Source organism: Sorex araneus, chromosome 5 (assembly GCF_027595985.1).
Source record: "Sorex araneus isolate mSorAra2 chromosome 5, mSorAra2.pri, whole genome shotgun sequence".
NCBI lineage: Eukaryota > Metazoa > Chordata > Mammalia > Eulipotyphla > Soricidae > Sorex > Sorex araneus.
The window spans coordinates 181135891-181151723 of record NC_073306.1 but is presented as its reverse complement, the minus strand read 5'-3'; the positions used below and the strand labels follow the sequence as shown (position 1 = coordinate 181151723).

Below are 15833 nucleotides of genomic sequence, written 5' to 3'. Positions count from 1 at the left end.
CTTCATGAAGAACTACGCTCTAATCGTGCTTATTTTTCCCTCATCAATTTCATTACACTTACTGACTCTTAATAGAGTCATCTACAGTCTTAGGGAGAACTTGCCAGGTATAGCATCACAATAGACCAAAGAAAAACTCCTCTGCTTGGTTATTTAGAATAGGTTAACTTATACATGGTGCTTTACTTGTATAGATTAATAATAGAAGGGGAAATTTTTTCCTGAGAAAGTCTGTTCCAGAAAAGAGATCAGACCTACCAACAGGTCTTGCTAAGAGTCTCTTTTGCTCACTAAACAGAATCCAAAGACTTTATCAGCAGGCACTGGGAGCAAAGCAGCTTAAAAAAGAAATGACCAAAAAAATGGAATTCTGGGAAGAGTCCTTTAAGGAATTTAAGGAGTAGATTTTATTTATATGATATTTGTAACACACACCAAGCAGAGGGGGGTTAGAACAAATACGCTTCAAAGGTTGAGGCTCAAGTTCCCAATCCTTGGCTGCATTGCACAGAGTTGCCTTACAGAGAAACTCCCAAACAGCATGTCCTTCTGGTCTTATTTTCTCCCAAAGCACCACACGTTCTGCCCTTTCTACATGATTTCAGGGAAAGAGTTATTACAGAGAAGCCACAACTGTTTTAAGTTTGAACAACTTTACATATGTGCAGCCTTAACCTCAACTTACTCAGCAACAACCCTGCTGCCGAGTCCCAGAGTGAGCCTGAGTGTCAGAAACTCGGGGAACAGGCCCTTCATTTCCCCCACCCCCAAATTTTATTTTATTAAAGCACCATGAATTACACAGTTATTCGTAGTTTTCGTAGTTGTTTTTTTTTTTTTTTGACACACCAGTCCCACCTCCGGTGTCAACTTCCCCTCCACCAGTGTCTCCAGATTCTCTCTCCTACCTGCTCCCACCTCAGCCCCAGCCTGCCATCTTGACAAGAACTTTTTTAATGTGGTTGTAAAAGTCTGGACCTTACAACTTCAATGTTGTTGACTCTGTGCTTTGGATATTTGGCTCTATCATTCCTTAACCCTGCCCCTGTTGTTTCTCATCTATCTCTTCTCCCCTTCCCCGTCACTCTGTATCTTTCCTTCTCCTCCCTGTACTCTGGAGTCACAGGTGCTCTAGGCATCCCCCCTTCAAACCATTGCGTTCCCTCATCCAGTTACTCGGAACAGGCACTTTAAATAGGGGATGGTTGGCTTATTTAGCAAGCCAGTACTTTTCTTTTTCCACAACATCAAATTTCAGATCTGGGGGCACCATAACCAGAATAACAGTATGAAGAGACAGCATGGGAGACTCTCCAGGGTCAGAGGTACAATAACAGAACAGAGAAATAGGCAGCCACAATCGGAAACCTTGTGGAAGAAAGAAATAAAGATCTCAACGTCCCAAAGTGTCCTGATTCAGAGTGTTTCTACCTAGCAATTCATTCTGAGAGCTCTGGCCTGTTTTGAGACATGCTGGTCAACTGATGATTCTGAATCAGAAGATTATGTTTATCTTGCTGTTCAAATATTGACAGTTAATTAAGCCAGAAAGTAATACGGAATTAAAATTTGAACATCCCATCCCCCCAAACACTTTCCTTTTCTTCCTGGACAATTTCCAGACTTGAGCTAAAGCTCAAAAGATACAAAGCCCTTTGTGCATAGGTGATAAGATGGGTGTTCATGAGGAGTTGACATGCGTGTGATTTATCTTTATATGAACTAATAGCTAAATAAAAATATTTAATCAGGGGCTGGAGCGATAGCACAGCGGGTAGGGCATTTGCCTTGCACGCAGCCGACCCGGGTTCGAGTCCCAGAATCCCATATGGTCCCCCGAGCAACGCCAGGGGTGATTTCTGAGTACAGAGCCAGGAGGAACCCCTGAGCATCATCGGGTGTGACCCAAAAAGCAATATATATATATATATGTATATATATATATATTTAATCAAAGAAAATTGACAACTAGATCTTCAAACCTTTAAAAAAGAATATGAGAGTGGGGGATGTGACTTGTCAGTAAAACACTTGTCCCTCATGTCTGAGGCCCTGGGTTTGAGGTCCAGCGCCACAAATTAATCAACCAAGAGTAGGACAAGTCTTTAGAAAGAATCCAAAAGCAAATATTGTACGCACACAGCTCACACTGCCTACAATTGTTCTAAATCTCTGATCCCTGCTCTTAAGTTTTACAGCATACCTGGAACAAAAGGCCAAACTATCACAGTAATTGAAATACTCAGATTTCCCCGTGTGAGCAAGAACCACGAGGGAAATAGGCCTGATAGGTCTGTGTTTTGTTTTCTTTTTAACAGATCAGCACAGTTAATATACAATCAAATCTCTATTTAAACAAACTTTCTTCACATGGTATGTTAGTAAATGCAATGCACATAGACTAAACAATACATAAATTTTAAAACATTCTTCTGGAGTTGAATTCTCAAGGTCCAAATGTCATGCATTTGTAAAGCATTGCCTAGGTAAACTCTACAGCATTTCAACTCAGAATTTCATGAGTGAATCACTTGTACAGTATACTGCAAACTTTGGGGGAGGGGGTGTCTCAGAACTACCCTTGGAACTGTCCTTCCTTCAACCTACACATCCCCTCTGCAAAAAGCCAAGGAATAGGGTCATGAGTGTAGCATGCCATAGAAGAAGTGATATTTGGGGCAAAGAAAATGCAATCATTCTATTAACACAACAGCCAGCAGATTCAGGAATCCAAGAATTCAGCTCTCCCTTTGGCCTCATCACTGACACCTGTATGAGCCCCTCTGAGTCAGATCCTTGTCATTATTGGTTTCTTTGCCCTTTGAAGGTTTACTTTGGGGACTGGAAGGGTGGATATGGAGCTACAGTCTAGTGGGGGAAATAGATCAAATTTGCTGTCTCAAATCTCCTCTCACACCCTATTCACCACTTTTACTCAAAACCTCCGAGGTTTTCCTTTCCTTTGCCAGACTCAGGCGCCTCACTCTTAGGTCACTCAAGTTGCCACTGTCTGTCCAGATCAAGATCTTCACAAACTCTTTTTGACACGTGCCAGGTGCTATGTGCAGATCGATAGTTTTTCACAGGGAACTCCAGACTTGTTTCTGCCCTCCTCATTTTACACAGATTGTCAGTTCATAGTCCATTAGCTCATTCTGAAGTTCTAATTTGGGATCCCCAACTTTTTTCTGAATGAGAGGTGTTTTTCTTTCTTTCATTCCCTTTAAAATTTTTTTTATTAAATCATCATGAGAAAGAACATTACAAAGCTGTTCATGATTGCCTTACAGTCATGTAATGTTCCAACACCTATCCCCCACAGTGTCATTTCCCAGCACCAGTGTCCCCAGTTTCCCCTCAACCCCTTCAGGCCACCCCCCACCCACCCTAGCCTGCCTCTATGGCAGGCACCATGAGAGGTATTTTTCTCAGAAGTTCTCTTGCTCCCTAGAAGGAGGGTGAGAGGCAGAACTTGGTTTCCATGACTCGTTACATATCATGTTGCCACGTCAAATGAATGCTCACGGGCGTGGTATTTTTCTAGCTCATATCAGCAACCCTCTCTAATGTCTAAATTGTTTTATGTATTATCATTTGATCTCAGAACCAGGAAATCCTGCTCTGATGTGTTTCATGCAAGTTATGGGGACCCTCTCTATAAGTTTTTCAATTAGTAATGGAGAAAGAGACTTTTTGAGAATTCTTGGCCATTTTCAGCAGAGAGCCCATTTCCTGTGTACAACATAAAGTGGCAAAATGAGAAGTCCCTCAGTGAAATCCTGGGAGTAACTGGTCTGTAGGCAAACCCCCGCCCCCAACTCTACCAGAACTCATCTTCTAGATCCAGTTCTGTGTGCACAAGATACACACATACGTAACCCTCATGATTTTATGAGAGGAAATCCAGAGTTCAGAGTGTTTTTTCTTAAGGACTTAAAGCAGTAAATATCAAAGATCATCATCATCATCATCATCATCATCATCATCATCATCATCATCATCATCCTGTTGATTGTCAATTTTTTTGAGCGGTCTCAGTAATGTCTCCATTTGTCCTAGCCCTGAGATTTTAGAAGGTTCTCTTTACTTGTCCTTCCCAACGGTGCCACATTGGAGGCTCTTTCAGGGTCAGGGGAATGAGACCCATTATTGTTACTGGTTTTGGCATATGAGTACGCCATGGGGAGTTTGCCAAACCCTCCCATGTGGGCAGGAAACTCTCGGTAGCTTGCCACATTCTCCCAGAGGGAAAACTAGGCTATAAGATGTCCAGAATGCTAAGAATATTTGACCTGGAATAGAGAAAAGCTAAGAGGGAAGAATGAAATTATCCTCAAGTATGTAGTCAGATGGAAATTGATTTTGGGTGGCCGCAGAGGCCATGACTAGAACCAATGTACAAACAAGATAGTGGCAAATTGAAACTGAACCTAAGAGCAGACTTCCTAATTAGTGGTCTCTGAAAATAGCTTGCACTGCCTTGGGACCCAGTCAATCTATGCTCATTAGGGATATGGGTGCATGAGCTGTGTGGCAGCTTGGCAAGGGTTTTATAGGGTGATTGAAGAGGGAGCTGTCTAGGAGATGTTGGATTTGATTACATCTGACATCTCTTCCATATTCATGACTTTCTAACCTTCTAGAACTTGAGTTCCTCAAACCCCTCGGCATTGTAGGCGCAAGATAGATGAAGTGAGAATGATACTTGAGCAGTTTCTGGAGGAGAAGCTAAAAGCAGACTAAAACAAGAGCCTGTAGAGGTTCACAGTAAAAATTAGGTTAAAACCAGATGGTTTGACTTTCATCTTTAGAAAAGAAACTAGTAAAGAATTGAGATGTGGAATAGATGTTTTTAAATATAAAAGGTTGTTAAAAAGTTCCGATGTTGCTGGGGCCAGAGCAATAGTACAGCGGGTAGGGCGTTTGCCTTGTACGCGGCTGACCCAGGTTTGATCCCCGGCATCCCATATGGTCCCCCAAGCACTGCCAGGAGTAGAGTGCAGAGCCAGGAGTAACCCCTGAGCATCGTTGGGTGTGACCCAAAAAGCAAAAAAAAAAAAAATTCTGATGTTGGGAGCTAAGGAAATAGCTCTGGAGTCAGGAGCTTTCATGCACAAGGGCCCAAAGTCAATCCCGAGCACTACAGGTGTGTCCCTTGTGGCCCCTAAGTGCTACTGACTCAGCGGTACTGCATCACCATCACCTGGGCTAAGTGCCACTGGGAGAGTACATGGGGCCCCTGAACACTGCTGCAAAGATACCTCATCTCACATATACATGTATACATGCATGCATACGCGCGTGCGCACACACACACACACACACACACACACACACACACACACACACACACACACACACACCCCACAGCAAAAGCAGCAGCAAATACTGTAATGCAGCGAGTTTAAATCCAATCTTTCTTTCCAATTGAAGAGGTGAGGCCTTGGGCCAGTTGAGGCATTTACATCTGGAAGCAAGGTACTCTATCTGCTCTTGTCCTGCCTGGTTATCACTGGCTGAGTAGTGGGCCTGAGCAGTGACTGGGCAGAGCCCTGCAAATGCCTCACCTGCGTCCTTGTGCAGTGTCATCTTCAGCTTCTGTCTCTCTACTCTGTGAAATTTCCAGTCTATGTTGCATCCTGACAACATGAGCCGGTCTGCTCAGAGTGGATTTCAAAGAAAAAGGAATCTCCGGGCTGAATGAGATAGGAGACCTGGCTTACAGCTTCCCCGTGAGAAGACCCTTCCCAATGCCAGAGGTGGAAATGTATTGTCATCAGAATAAAATAGAGAAGCTGCTGAACCTGGCTTACTCCCTCCCATTTTGAGCCCAATTGCAAAAGACAGAGAAACAGTTATCATGAAACAAAACAACAAAGAAACAAGTCTTTCCATCAGAAATGCACCTCCTCCTTTTCTGTCACTTTTTTAAATTCAAATTTTGTGTTTTTTCTATTTCCTTGGCTAAAAGTGCTTGCTTCCACTCTTGGAGGCTCGGATATGCATTTCCTAGCCTTTTTCATGGCCCTGTTTCTGGTTATCTCAGTCAGGGACAAGTAGCATGCATCCCCAAGGCTCTTAGGAAAATACCTGGCCCAGAGCAGGCTGGGTCAGCAAGGTACAAGACCTTCATTGGGAGCTGTATCTACTGGTGAAGGCTCATCAGGGAGAACATGGTCCCTCCAGAAACATGAAGCCCTTCAGAAAAATAAAAAGGAGCTTGATGGCAGGACTCTTGGAAAAGTAAGAGTCCTGGTATATGGTACCACTATATGGTATATATGGTATACCGTATGATGGTATATGGTACCACCACCAGGCTCTGCAATTCATAACCTCTGTGTCCAATATTTGCCTGCATCCAAATTCAGGGAGAGGAAAATCCTACATGTATCAGGGAGGAAGAAGAGAAAACCATCAAGGACTAAGGGGCAATGCAGCAGCTCCGGTTCAAGCCCCAGCACCGCCTGGTCCCCCAGCCCTGCCAGGACAGAGCACCAAGAACAGAGTTAGATCTAGCTCCTGAGCAAACACCAGATGTGGGTGAGAGAGAGAGAAAGAGAGAGAGAGAGAGAGAGAAATATAAAATAAAATAATGACAGGGCTGCTGCATCCATTGCATGGGTATGTCATAAGCAAGCTCTGCCCTTCCCAGCTCCAGTCTTTCAGTCTCCCCTTCACCCTCCATTTCACACTTCACACTAGGTTCATACCAGTAGCAAGAAAGAGCTGTTCCTTAACACCGAAGCCAGATGCTCCAGAGAGCAAGAGCCAGGACAAAGACATTAGCCCATTGTCCACTTTATGGCTCCAAACTCTGCTGAAGCGCTTTGAATACTCTCCTGGTGAGCGATTTACTGGGTGGCTGGTAACAGCCCTGGATCCAGTCTTGCAGAGAATTTATATCCCAGTAAATTGATCCCAGAGTTATTTATTAGAGTGCCGTTCCTGCCAACAACTTAATACTGAAGTTGGCATTGGAAAATGCAGCAAGAAAGTTGTGCTCAAAAATTATTCCTGCAGGCTGCTCCTTAGCGTTTTGTTCCTTGGATTTTTGCCTGGCTGGTGGATTCAACAGACTTGTCTCACACTCTCTCCATCCTTGTGAAGAGCTCAGGCCATGCTGCTTGTCTAGAACGAGCATGATGCCATATGCAGGCCAAGACACAAACGCTCTGGGGCAAGCCTTCCAACACTGGCGTTTCCCTCAAGAAAATCTGCTCATTTGGACTTGGCAATGAACTTTTCACTTGGATGTTTGCCACCTTTTTTTTTCTTTTTTGCAGTGCTGGGGATAGAACCCAGGTCCTTGTACAGGGTAGGCAAGTGCTGTTCCACTGAGCTACATCCATGACCCCACCATTTCTTGTCTTTTAGTTCTGGTGGTGGTGGTTTCTGGGCCACATCCAGCAGTGCTCAGAACTTACTCCAGGCTCTGTGCTCAGGAATCACACCTGGTGAGGTTTACGGGATGATATGGGGTGCCGGATATCAACCTCGGGTTGGCCGCATGCAAAGCAAACACCCCCACCTGCTGTACTCTAGCTCTGGTTGCCCTCTTTTAGTCATTTTTGCTTCAGAGAGTTACCAGTGATCATCACGAAGGTGAATGCAGCTTAACAGTACAAAGGGACGATTGTGACTAAATACCCTTCCAAACCCTGAACTTAGTTGGTGAAAACCATAGTCCACTGTGTCATTTTTTGGTTGATGGAGCTACGGCGTCTGTTCCATTCTGACATGAGTTGTAAGTGTTAGCAGGGGCACTCCAGAATTCAAGAGGAACAGAGGAAGGGGCAGGCATGTAAGCTGTAGGTGGGTTGCAGAGAGGAAATGATGTCTGGGCAGGATGTGAAGGCAAGTGAGTGAAGGGTTGAGGCAAAAGAGATATGGTGTTCCATGAGGCTAGACTTTCTGAATCTTGGGAGAAATCAACTCAGCTCTGACCCAGGTCCCCCAAGATGTTTACCACAGACCCTTGCCATGCTGTTGAGGTGCTGTACAACATTCACAAAACTGGCAGACGCTGAACGGCAACCAAGTTTCCAGAGAAAAAGCAGGAAGAGACATTTGTAGCATGAGATGTGAACTCTTGAAAATTTGTTGCTATTGGATAGTTTTGGGGTCCTGGTTTCATTGATGGAGCTCTCTCTTTTTTTCTTTGTTTCTTTCTAGTTTGGGGTCCACATCTTACAGTGCTCAGAGACAACTTCTGCCTCTGCACTCGGGGATCACTCCTAGCATGCTCAGCATACCATAGGGGATACAGGGGACCAAACCCACGTTGGCTGTGTGCAAGGCACAAGCCCTTGCTGCTGTACTATTGCTCCAGCCTGTCGTTGGTGGAATTCTTAGTTTGACAAAACAAGGTGCTATAAGGGGTAAGCACGGGAGGTTTGGTTGCTCTACGGGTTTCATCTCCAGCACTGAATATGCGCCTCCAAGAACTTCCAGAAGTGATTCTTGACCACAGGACCAGGAGTAAGCTCTGAGCACAGGTGTTGGTTGTGGCCCCCAAACCAAAAACCAAATACAAAGAAACAAAGGCCTGGGGCTGGAGCAATAGCACAGCGGCTAGGGCGTTTGCCTTGCACACAACCGACCCAGGTTTGATTCCCAGCATCCCATATGGTCCCCTGAGCACCGCCAGGAGTAATTCCTGAGTGCAGAGCCAGGAGTAACCGCTGTGCATCGCCAGGTGTGACCCAAAAAGCCCCCCCGCAAAAAAAAAGAAACAAAGGCCTCTCGGGACCTGATTTAATGGCCAAGTCTGCATGTCTGAGGCCTTGGTTCAATCCCAGGCACTGCCCTCCTTGCACCTAGCATGATCTAGGTGGCTCTCCTGTCTGGGAGCCCCAGAACCACAACCAAGTATGCACTCCTTACTGTACCACAATCATGTGTGCGTGCGTGAGTGTGTGTGATTGTGTGTGTGTGCATGCACCTCAACTAATGTGTATGAATACCACGATTGAGTGTGGGCTCAGCCTCCCTCCCTACTTTCATCACTGCAACATCTACAACAAAAACAAAAGGGAAGGAGAATATAAATACACACTTCACAAGATCCCCCTGTCTCCTAAGATGGGAAAGTTAGAGGCTGTGAAGAAAGAGGGAGGGAGGCTGGAGGCCACTATCTCTGCTCCCAGGCTGAGCTGGTGGGGCAGAGCGTGGCATAATTCCCCCTCATAGGCTGCTTTTTCTAGTGTCTGATAAGCGGATCTGAGGAGGAAGAGGTCAGGCTGGTCCAGGTCCGACGCTGTTGTGGCTGTGAGCATCCCAGGGATGAGAGGAAGAGACTAGCAGGATGTTTCTCTAGGTCTGCCCCAGAATTTACTCTTCTCCAAACTTTCCTGATCCTCCGACCTGGTCTTTCTACGGGTCCCATCAGTCAGATCTAACTAGACCTCAACCACCCGCACATCTGACTCACTCTGGCCTCGATGAGGTCCTCTGGCTACATCCGCTTAGTCCACCAGGGAGACTGATTTATATTATTTCTTTCTCTTTTCAAAAACATCCTTTCCCAGTTTTTTCCTTGAAATGATCTTCATGACCCAATTTTTAAGGAGAGAGAAAAGGTCATTCATGATCTTGCCAAATTACACACACACACACACACACACACACACACACACACACAGATGCTGCCACAAAAAAAAATACAAGAAACCTTTTCTTCCCCTTTTGTTTATTTAGACACATGATTTACATAATCGTCCACTCTGGGTTTCAGGCTTACAGTGTTCCCACCTCCATTCCCACACACCCTGTGTCTCCATCCTTCCCCCGACCTGACTCCCTGACAGTTACATTTTAAAGTTTAGTCCGTGTCGTTTGGGGCCTGTGCTTACAGAATTGCCCCATCCGGGGTTTCACTGTGTATAGATAAGTCATCTCTACTCCATAGAGACGCCCGAGGGCCCTGACCCTTGTCCCTATAATACACCTAGACCTTTATTTGTTGCTCCCCTTTTCTGTTTCTCTCCTTCCTTGGCATTTTGGTTCCTGTAACCTAGAGTGAGTGTTTTGCCCACCTTTGCTACTCTCCAGACAAGGTATTCTGTATGCCACAGATGAGTGAGAACTAATTGTCCTTCTCACTTAATATAACATCCTCCAGTTCCATCCAAGTTGCATCAGATTGCATGATCTTATACTTCTTTGTGGCTGAAATAACAAACTAGACATCACTTGATTATCCACTCTTCTGTAGCTGGATACCTCCATCGCTGCCATATCTTGCCTCTTGTCCTAAGTGCTGCCAGGAACATAGATGTGTGTGTGTCTTTGAATCAATGTTTTTGTGTGTTATGGGTTGATACCAAGCAGTGGGATTTTTGGGGTCATCTTGTAGCTTTATTCTTAGTTTTTGTGAAGAATCTCCAAAATGAAAAAGACAATTTTTTCTTTCTTTCCATTTTCTGTTGGGGTGGACATGCCATCGGTTCTCAGGGACTATTCCTGGTTCTATGTGGCACTGGGTATGTAAACCACCACAGCCCCATGCAAGGCAAGTGCCTTCCTTCCTAAGCCCTCTTTCCGGCTCTAGGAACTTATTTTTTTTTCCAGGTACAGAAAAAGTAAAAGCAAGCTCCCATCTTGGGCAGCCCTACGGGCTTGCTGCTTTAGCTGGGGGATACTCCAGGACTGACACCTGTGTCTTCTCCCTCAGGCCAGTGAGAGGCGTGTTCATCTCATCGTGTCCCGCCAACTTCGCCCCCACAGTCCTGACATCTTCCATGAGGGCAGCTGGAGCAACGGCAGCAGGTCCCCAGAGCCAGGGGACCGGAGCAACACTCGGAAGGTAAGGGCCGCCCAGGGTCCCTGCGAGGAGAGTTTCCCGGGCGCAGCTGCCCACCTTTCTCTTCAGCGTGTGTTCTCTGGAGTTCATCACATAAAGACATGCTATTTGGCCTGCAAGACTGAAAGGCCCACGTTCCGTCTTCAGGATCTGGGGAGATGACAGGTGTCTCGTGTCTAGGCAGGAGCAGGGAATGTGCAGGAATGTTCCGAAAGCTGACCTCCCAGGCCTCAGCGTGGGCCCGAGGGGCTAGCGTAAATCAAATAGGTGTCATGTTTTTCCAATAGCCATTCTGCTGAATGACTGGTTTCCATTCATTTTGAAATTAAACAAGAGGTCAGCTTGGTTTTTGGCTTTTGAAGTTCCCTGTCTGCCCATAAATGGAAATAAGGGTTCCTCTTGCTCCTTCCAGTCTATTTCTGCAGAAGGGTCCCGAAAGATCAGGAGAAGTCTGCAGCTCCTCTGGCATTAGGGAGGAGGGCAGATAGAGGCCAGCCTGAGACGGCATGTGCTATCTGATGCATTCATATCCTGAAAAGATTCAAAAGAGGGCAAGAAAGACCCCATCTTCCTATAGGTAGAATCCATCCTTCAGGCCAGCAATTTTCAACTTCTCTTTCAATGAGTTGATTCTCAGCCCAGTTTGTATTTGTGTTTTTGTATTGTTTAGACAGCCACTCCTTGAGAATGGCTGTCTAAACAGTGTCCCACTGGCTTGAGATAGCTTTAGCATCCTAGAAGTCTTGGATTAGTATCTCGTTGGGATCACAGTGAATTTCTAGCCATCATTCCTCCTTGGATCTGGTTCCATTACAATCATTTGTAAAATTTTTAAAAACCTACTTATAGGTAGCCCATTCTCGTCCTAACAGAGTCAACATTACCACCAAGAAATAATTTGGTTTGGAAGAAGTTACGAGTTAAATCTTTGAGCAGTGTATGCAGAAACAACAGTCAATATATATATTTTTGAATGTCTGCTTTATTTACATAACTTATAAGGCCACATCCCCTCTCCTTGTTCTGGCCAGCTCTGTACCATAAATCTATAAATTGCAGTTTTATTTGCAATAAGCCATCTAGACAGCCATCAAGTACATCCTGCTAAAAATGTTATGGGTAAGGACTCCCTGGTGTCTTTTCACTGGTAAATATCATCAGCATGTTTAAGTCAAACCAATGGCATTTTGGAATAGAAAACTAGTTTATTCAATTAATTAAAGTTTTCATATAATTAGTGTTTAATTAACAAGACAGTATTCTATTCGGGGGCCGGAGCGATAGCACAGCGGGTAGGGCGTTTGCCTTGCACGCGGCCGACCCGGGTTCGATCCCCGGCATCCCATATGGTTCCCCAAGCACTGCCAGGAGTAATTCCTGAGTGCAAAGCCAGGAGTAACCCCTGAGCATCGCTGGGTGTGACCCAAAAAAAGCAAAAAAAAAAAAAAAAAAAGAGACAGTATTCTATTCTAGTTTAGTAGACTGCTAGGAAGGAAACTCCTTCCAGCACTCTGGTTTTAGAACATCTTACCCCTCCCACCTACCCATCATGAGCCATGGAATGAGCCAGTAGGATTTGATCAGAATTTTTCTGTACCTCCCCCCCATTCTCCACCACGTGTCCACTTCCTGGAAAACACACACAGCAACGGGTCTGGCAGGGAATGGTGATTATTTTCATTTTATAGCTCTATCTGCCTGCTGAAATTCCCTCACATGCATACACATAGTGGCATATTGAAAATAAAATTAAGACATGTGGCTCTTTGATTTCATGTTTTATGGTGCTACTAAAGTTTTGTTTTATTTAAGTAACAACAGGACTTTTTGAAAAGAAGTTTAAATGATTCAAAGGAATACCAGAGAAGGCAAACCAGGATTTGTGAGGCTGGAAAGTGTCCCGCCAAGGGGGGAGTGAAAGTAAGAGGCATGGAGTGGAGGTCGAAGTTCTCTCTTAGAGAGGGGGAAGGGGCTTGACTCACAAGGTCCGGGGGGCGGGGGGGACTTCTAAGGTGCTCAGAGTGTATGCTCCTGACCCTGGACTGTTAGGGCCCCTGGGCAGTCTCTGTGTTTGCCTGGCTCTCTTTTCTGTATGTCTAAAACAAGTTTTATTTTTAAACATTTAAAGCAAGTACTCTCCAATGTGAGTATTTTTATAGCTAGGAGGTAAGTTCCCAGAAAACCATGATACTTGTTTGTTTGTTTTGTTGTAAGGCCTCACCTGGCACTTCTCGGGGCTTACTCCTGGCACTGTGCTTGGGGATCACTCCTGCTGAGGCGTAAGGGATTATATACGGTACCGGAGACCAGCCCAGGGTTGGCTGCATGCCCAGCAAGCGCCTTAGGACTATCTCTCCAGCCTCCTGATGTTTTTTAACCAGTTTGAACTATTTCATGGGCTGGAGCGATAGCACAGCGGTAGGGCATTTGCCTTGCAGGCAGTCGACCCGTGTTCAATTCCTCTGCCCCTCTCGGAGAGCCTGGCACGCTACCGAGAGTATCTCGCCCGCACGGCAGAGCCTGGCAAGCTCCCTGTGGCATATCCGATATGCCAAACACAGTAACAACAAATCTCACAATGGAGACGTTACTGGTGCCCGCTCGAGCAAATCAATGAGCAACGGGATGACAGTGACAGTGACATTGACAGTGATAGAACTATTTCATAATGAATCACATCTGTAAATAGGAGAGGACATGCAGAGGCCTCCGAGGGAGGGGAATGAATGGGGGAGAAGAACACCCTTGCCATATCTGATTCTTCTCCCCATTCTAGGTTACCTGGGTAGAAAGGAAGGGCTCATGGGACACTTCCTAACGTGGCCTCTAGCTGATGGCTTTTGGAGACAGGGGGACACATGGGTGCGTCTCTTATTTGGGATGTCCCAGCCAGCCGTTTATACTGAGCCTGCGGGTGTCCATAAATCCTCTTTGCTCCCTTGCAGCCAGAGTGTTCAGGAAACGCTGAGGAGAGTGAGAGAACACGGCTCTCCAGAAAATTGGCCTCAGCATAAATCATGCACTCTGAGGCCAGGAGTGCGTGGGCTTCAGCAGTCCCATTTTATAGGTCTTGAATTTTATTTGACAGAATTGATTTGGGTGACGCTCTCTAGCCACTGCAATAGTTAAGATCTTAATGGAAAAATTAGGCCATCAGCCTTCCTTTCATTTTCCTGAGTTATTGAAAATGGGTAGCTCAGTTGATCCTGGATATTTATTGCCTCTAAAAGGCAATTTTAGTAGTATTTTAGTAGGTAGCAGATACTGTTTTCTTTTTGCTAAAGAAGTATCCATCCCGTCTTCATGTTATTCAGCCAACATTTATTTGCAACAAAATCAGGAAGGTCTCACTAAGTCGTGGAGAGGCTGGAGAGAAGTTACTGTCACTTTTGGCATAGTTCAAAAGATACTTCATCTTGGTCCTTCTGAATGAATGTAGTAACATATATTCTTTTGTTTTTATTTTTGTGTCACATCCAGTGGTGCTCAGGACTTGCTCCTGGCTTTGCACTGAGGGATCACTCCTGGTGGGACTTGGGGGACCATATCTGGCACTGGGGATCGAACCCAAGTTCAGTGCAAGGCAAGCCCCCTCCCTGCTGTACTATCGCTCTAGCCCTGTATATGTTCTTTCAAAAAATATGAAGAGGTGCCTTTGTTTTCTATATCATACTCACTTCTGTGACATAACTTGGGAGATTGACCCACGAACCCTCTGTAACTCCTGGCTCCCAGATAGAAACATGGTGTTAAGCTCTCTCTGTGTGGGGATCACGTGCTTTAGGAAGATGAGCAGGATTGAGCTGACGAGTCTTGCTGTAGACCTCTGCCTCCGGTTGTGGGGCCTGGCACTGCCAAGGGAATCCCTGTGACAGGTGTTGGTGATGCTGCGGAGTATCTGCATCTTTCCTCAAGGGAAGGGAGGCTCTGGACCTTGAGAGTGCCCTTCAACTCTCCTCTCACCTTGGCAGGAGCGTGGCGATGCCCGTATTCATCCTGCTGCTCATTTATTCTATTTTTGAAACTTTTCACTGAAGGAAGTTCCATTTCAGTTTCACAGCCCTTGTCCGATAGACTGATCTCCAGAGCTCCCCAAGTTTTAGGGGTTAATAGAAACACAGTCCAGACATTGCAAATAGTCATGGTATCACAAACTTTGTCCTTTTTTTAAATTTATTTTTTAAATTGCACGTATTTTTAATTGATGACTTATTACTCTATTACTACCCCTTGAAAATATCATAGCAATTTAAAATGTATTTGTTTGTGTGACAAACCTTTACTTTGCTTCTTTGGTGTGCTGATTCTATATGCAGGGTGGAGGGGGGGGCAGAGTCACAGGTCACTATCATCTTTCATAAGGCCATGAAAGCAGATACGGGTAATTCTAACCAGGGAAGAGCATGAGCTCATAGATGCATCAAAAGTCGAGGTGTCCTCAATTATAATTTATTTGTTGACTGCATAATATATTCACAGTTTTTGAGAAATGGAAAGTGTGCTATAAGAAGTCCCTGGCTATCTGATTTGTTTGGTCCTCACCTCCACCCCGATAGTACCCCTTATTTTCTTTATTGAAAATACAAGTACTGATAAAAATTCTTATCCCTCTATCTTTTTGTACAAGGAGTGTATACTGACACCATTTTTCTCATTTATTTTTTACATTGTTTTCATTTCTATTATTTGTTTTTTTTGTTTTTGTTTATTATGGGCCACACCTGGTGATGCTCAGGGATTACTCCTGGCTTTGCATTTAGGGATGACTCCTGGCAGTGCACAGGGGACGATATGGATGCCAGGGATCTAACCTGGGTCTGCCACATGCAAAGCAAGTACCCTACCTACTGTATTATCACCCTGGCCCCTTAATTTTCTGTTCTAAAATAAGCTATGTTTTGAGTCATTACTTTATCTTAGAGATTGGATAAAGTGTTAATGTGTTACAGATATTTATCAGTGATGGGTTTGGATTTAATCCCTGGCATCCCATACAGTCCCCTGAGCACTGCAAGGAATGATTCCTGAG

General features: G+C 45.0%; 1 protein-coding gene across 1 annotated transcript in view; it reads left to right on the top strand.

The window, feature by feature from the left end:
- The window catches only part of LNX1 (ligand of numb-protein X 1), a 107285-nt gene that overhangs the window by 79445 nt on the left and 12007 nt on the right, over positions 1-15833 (top strand). Inside the window, exon 6 of the mRNA XM_055138055.1 lies at positions 10676-10807. Coding sequence (XP_054994030.1) covers positions 10676-10807 — 132 coding nt within the window. The remainder of the gene's footprint in view (positions 1-10675; positions 10808-15833) is intronic.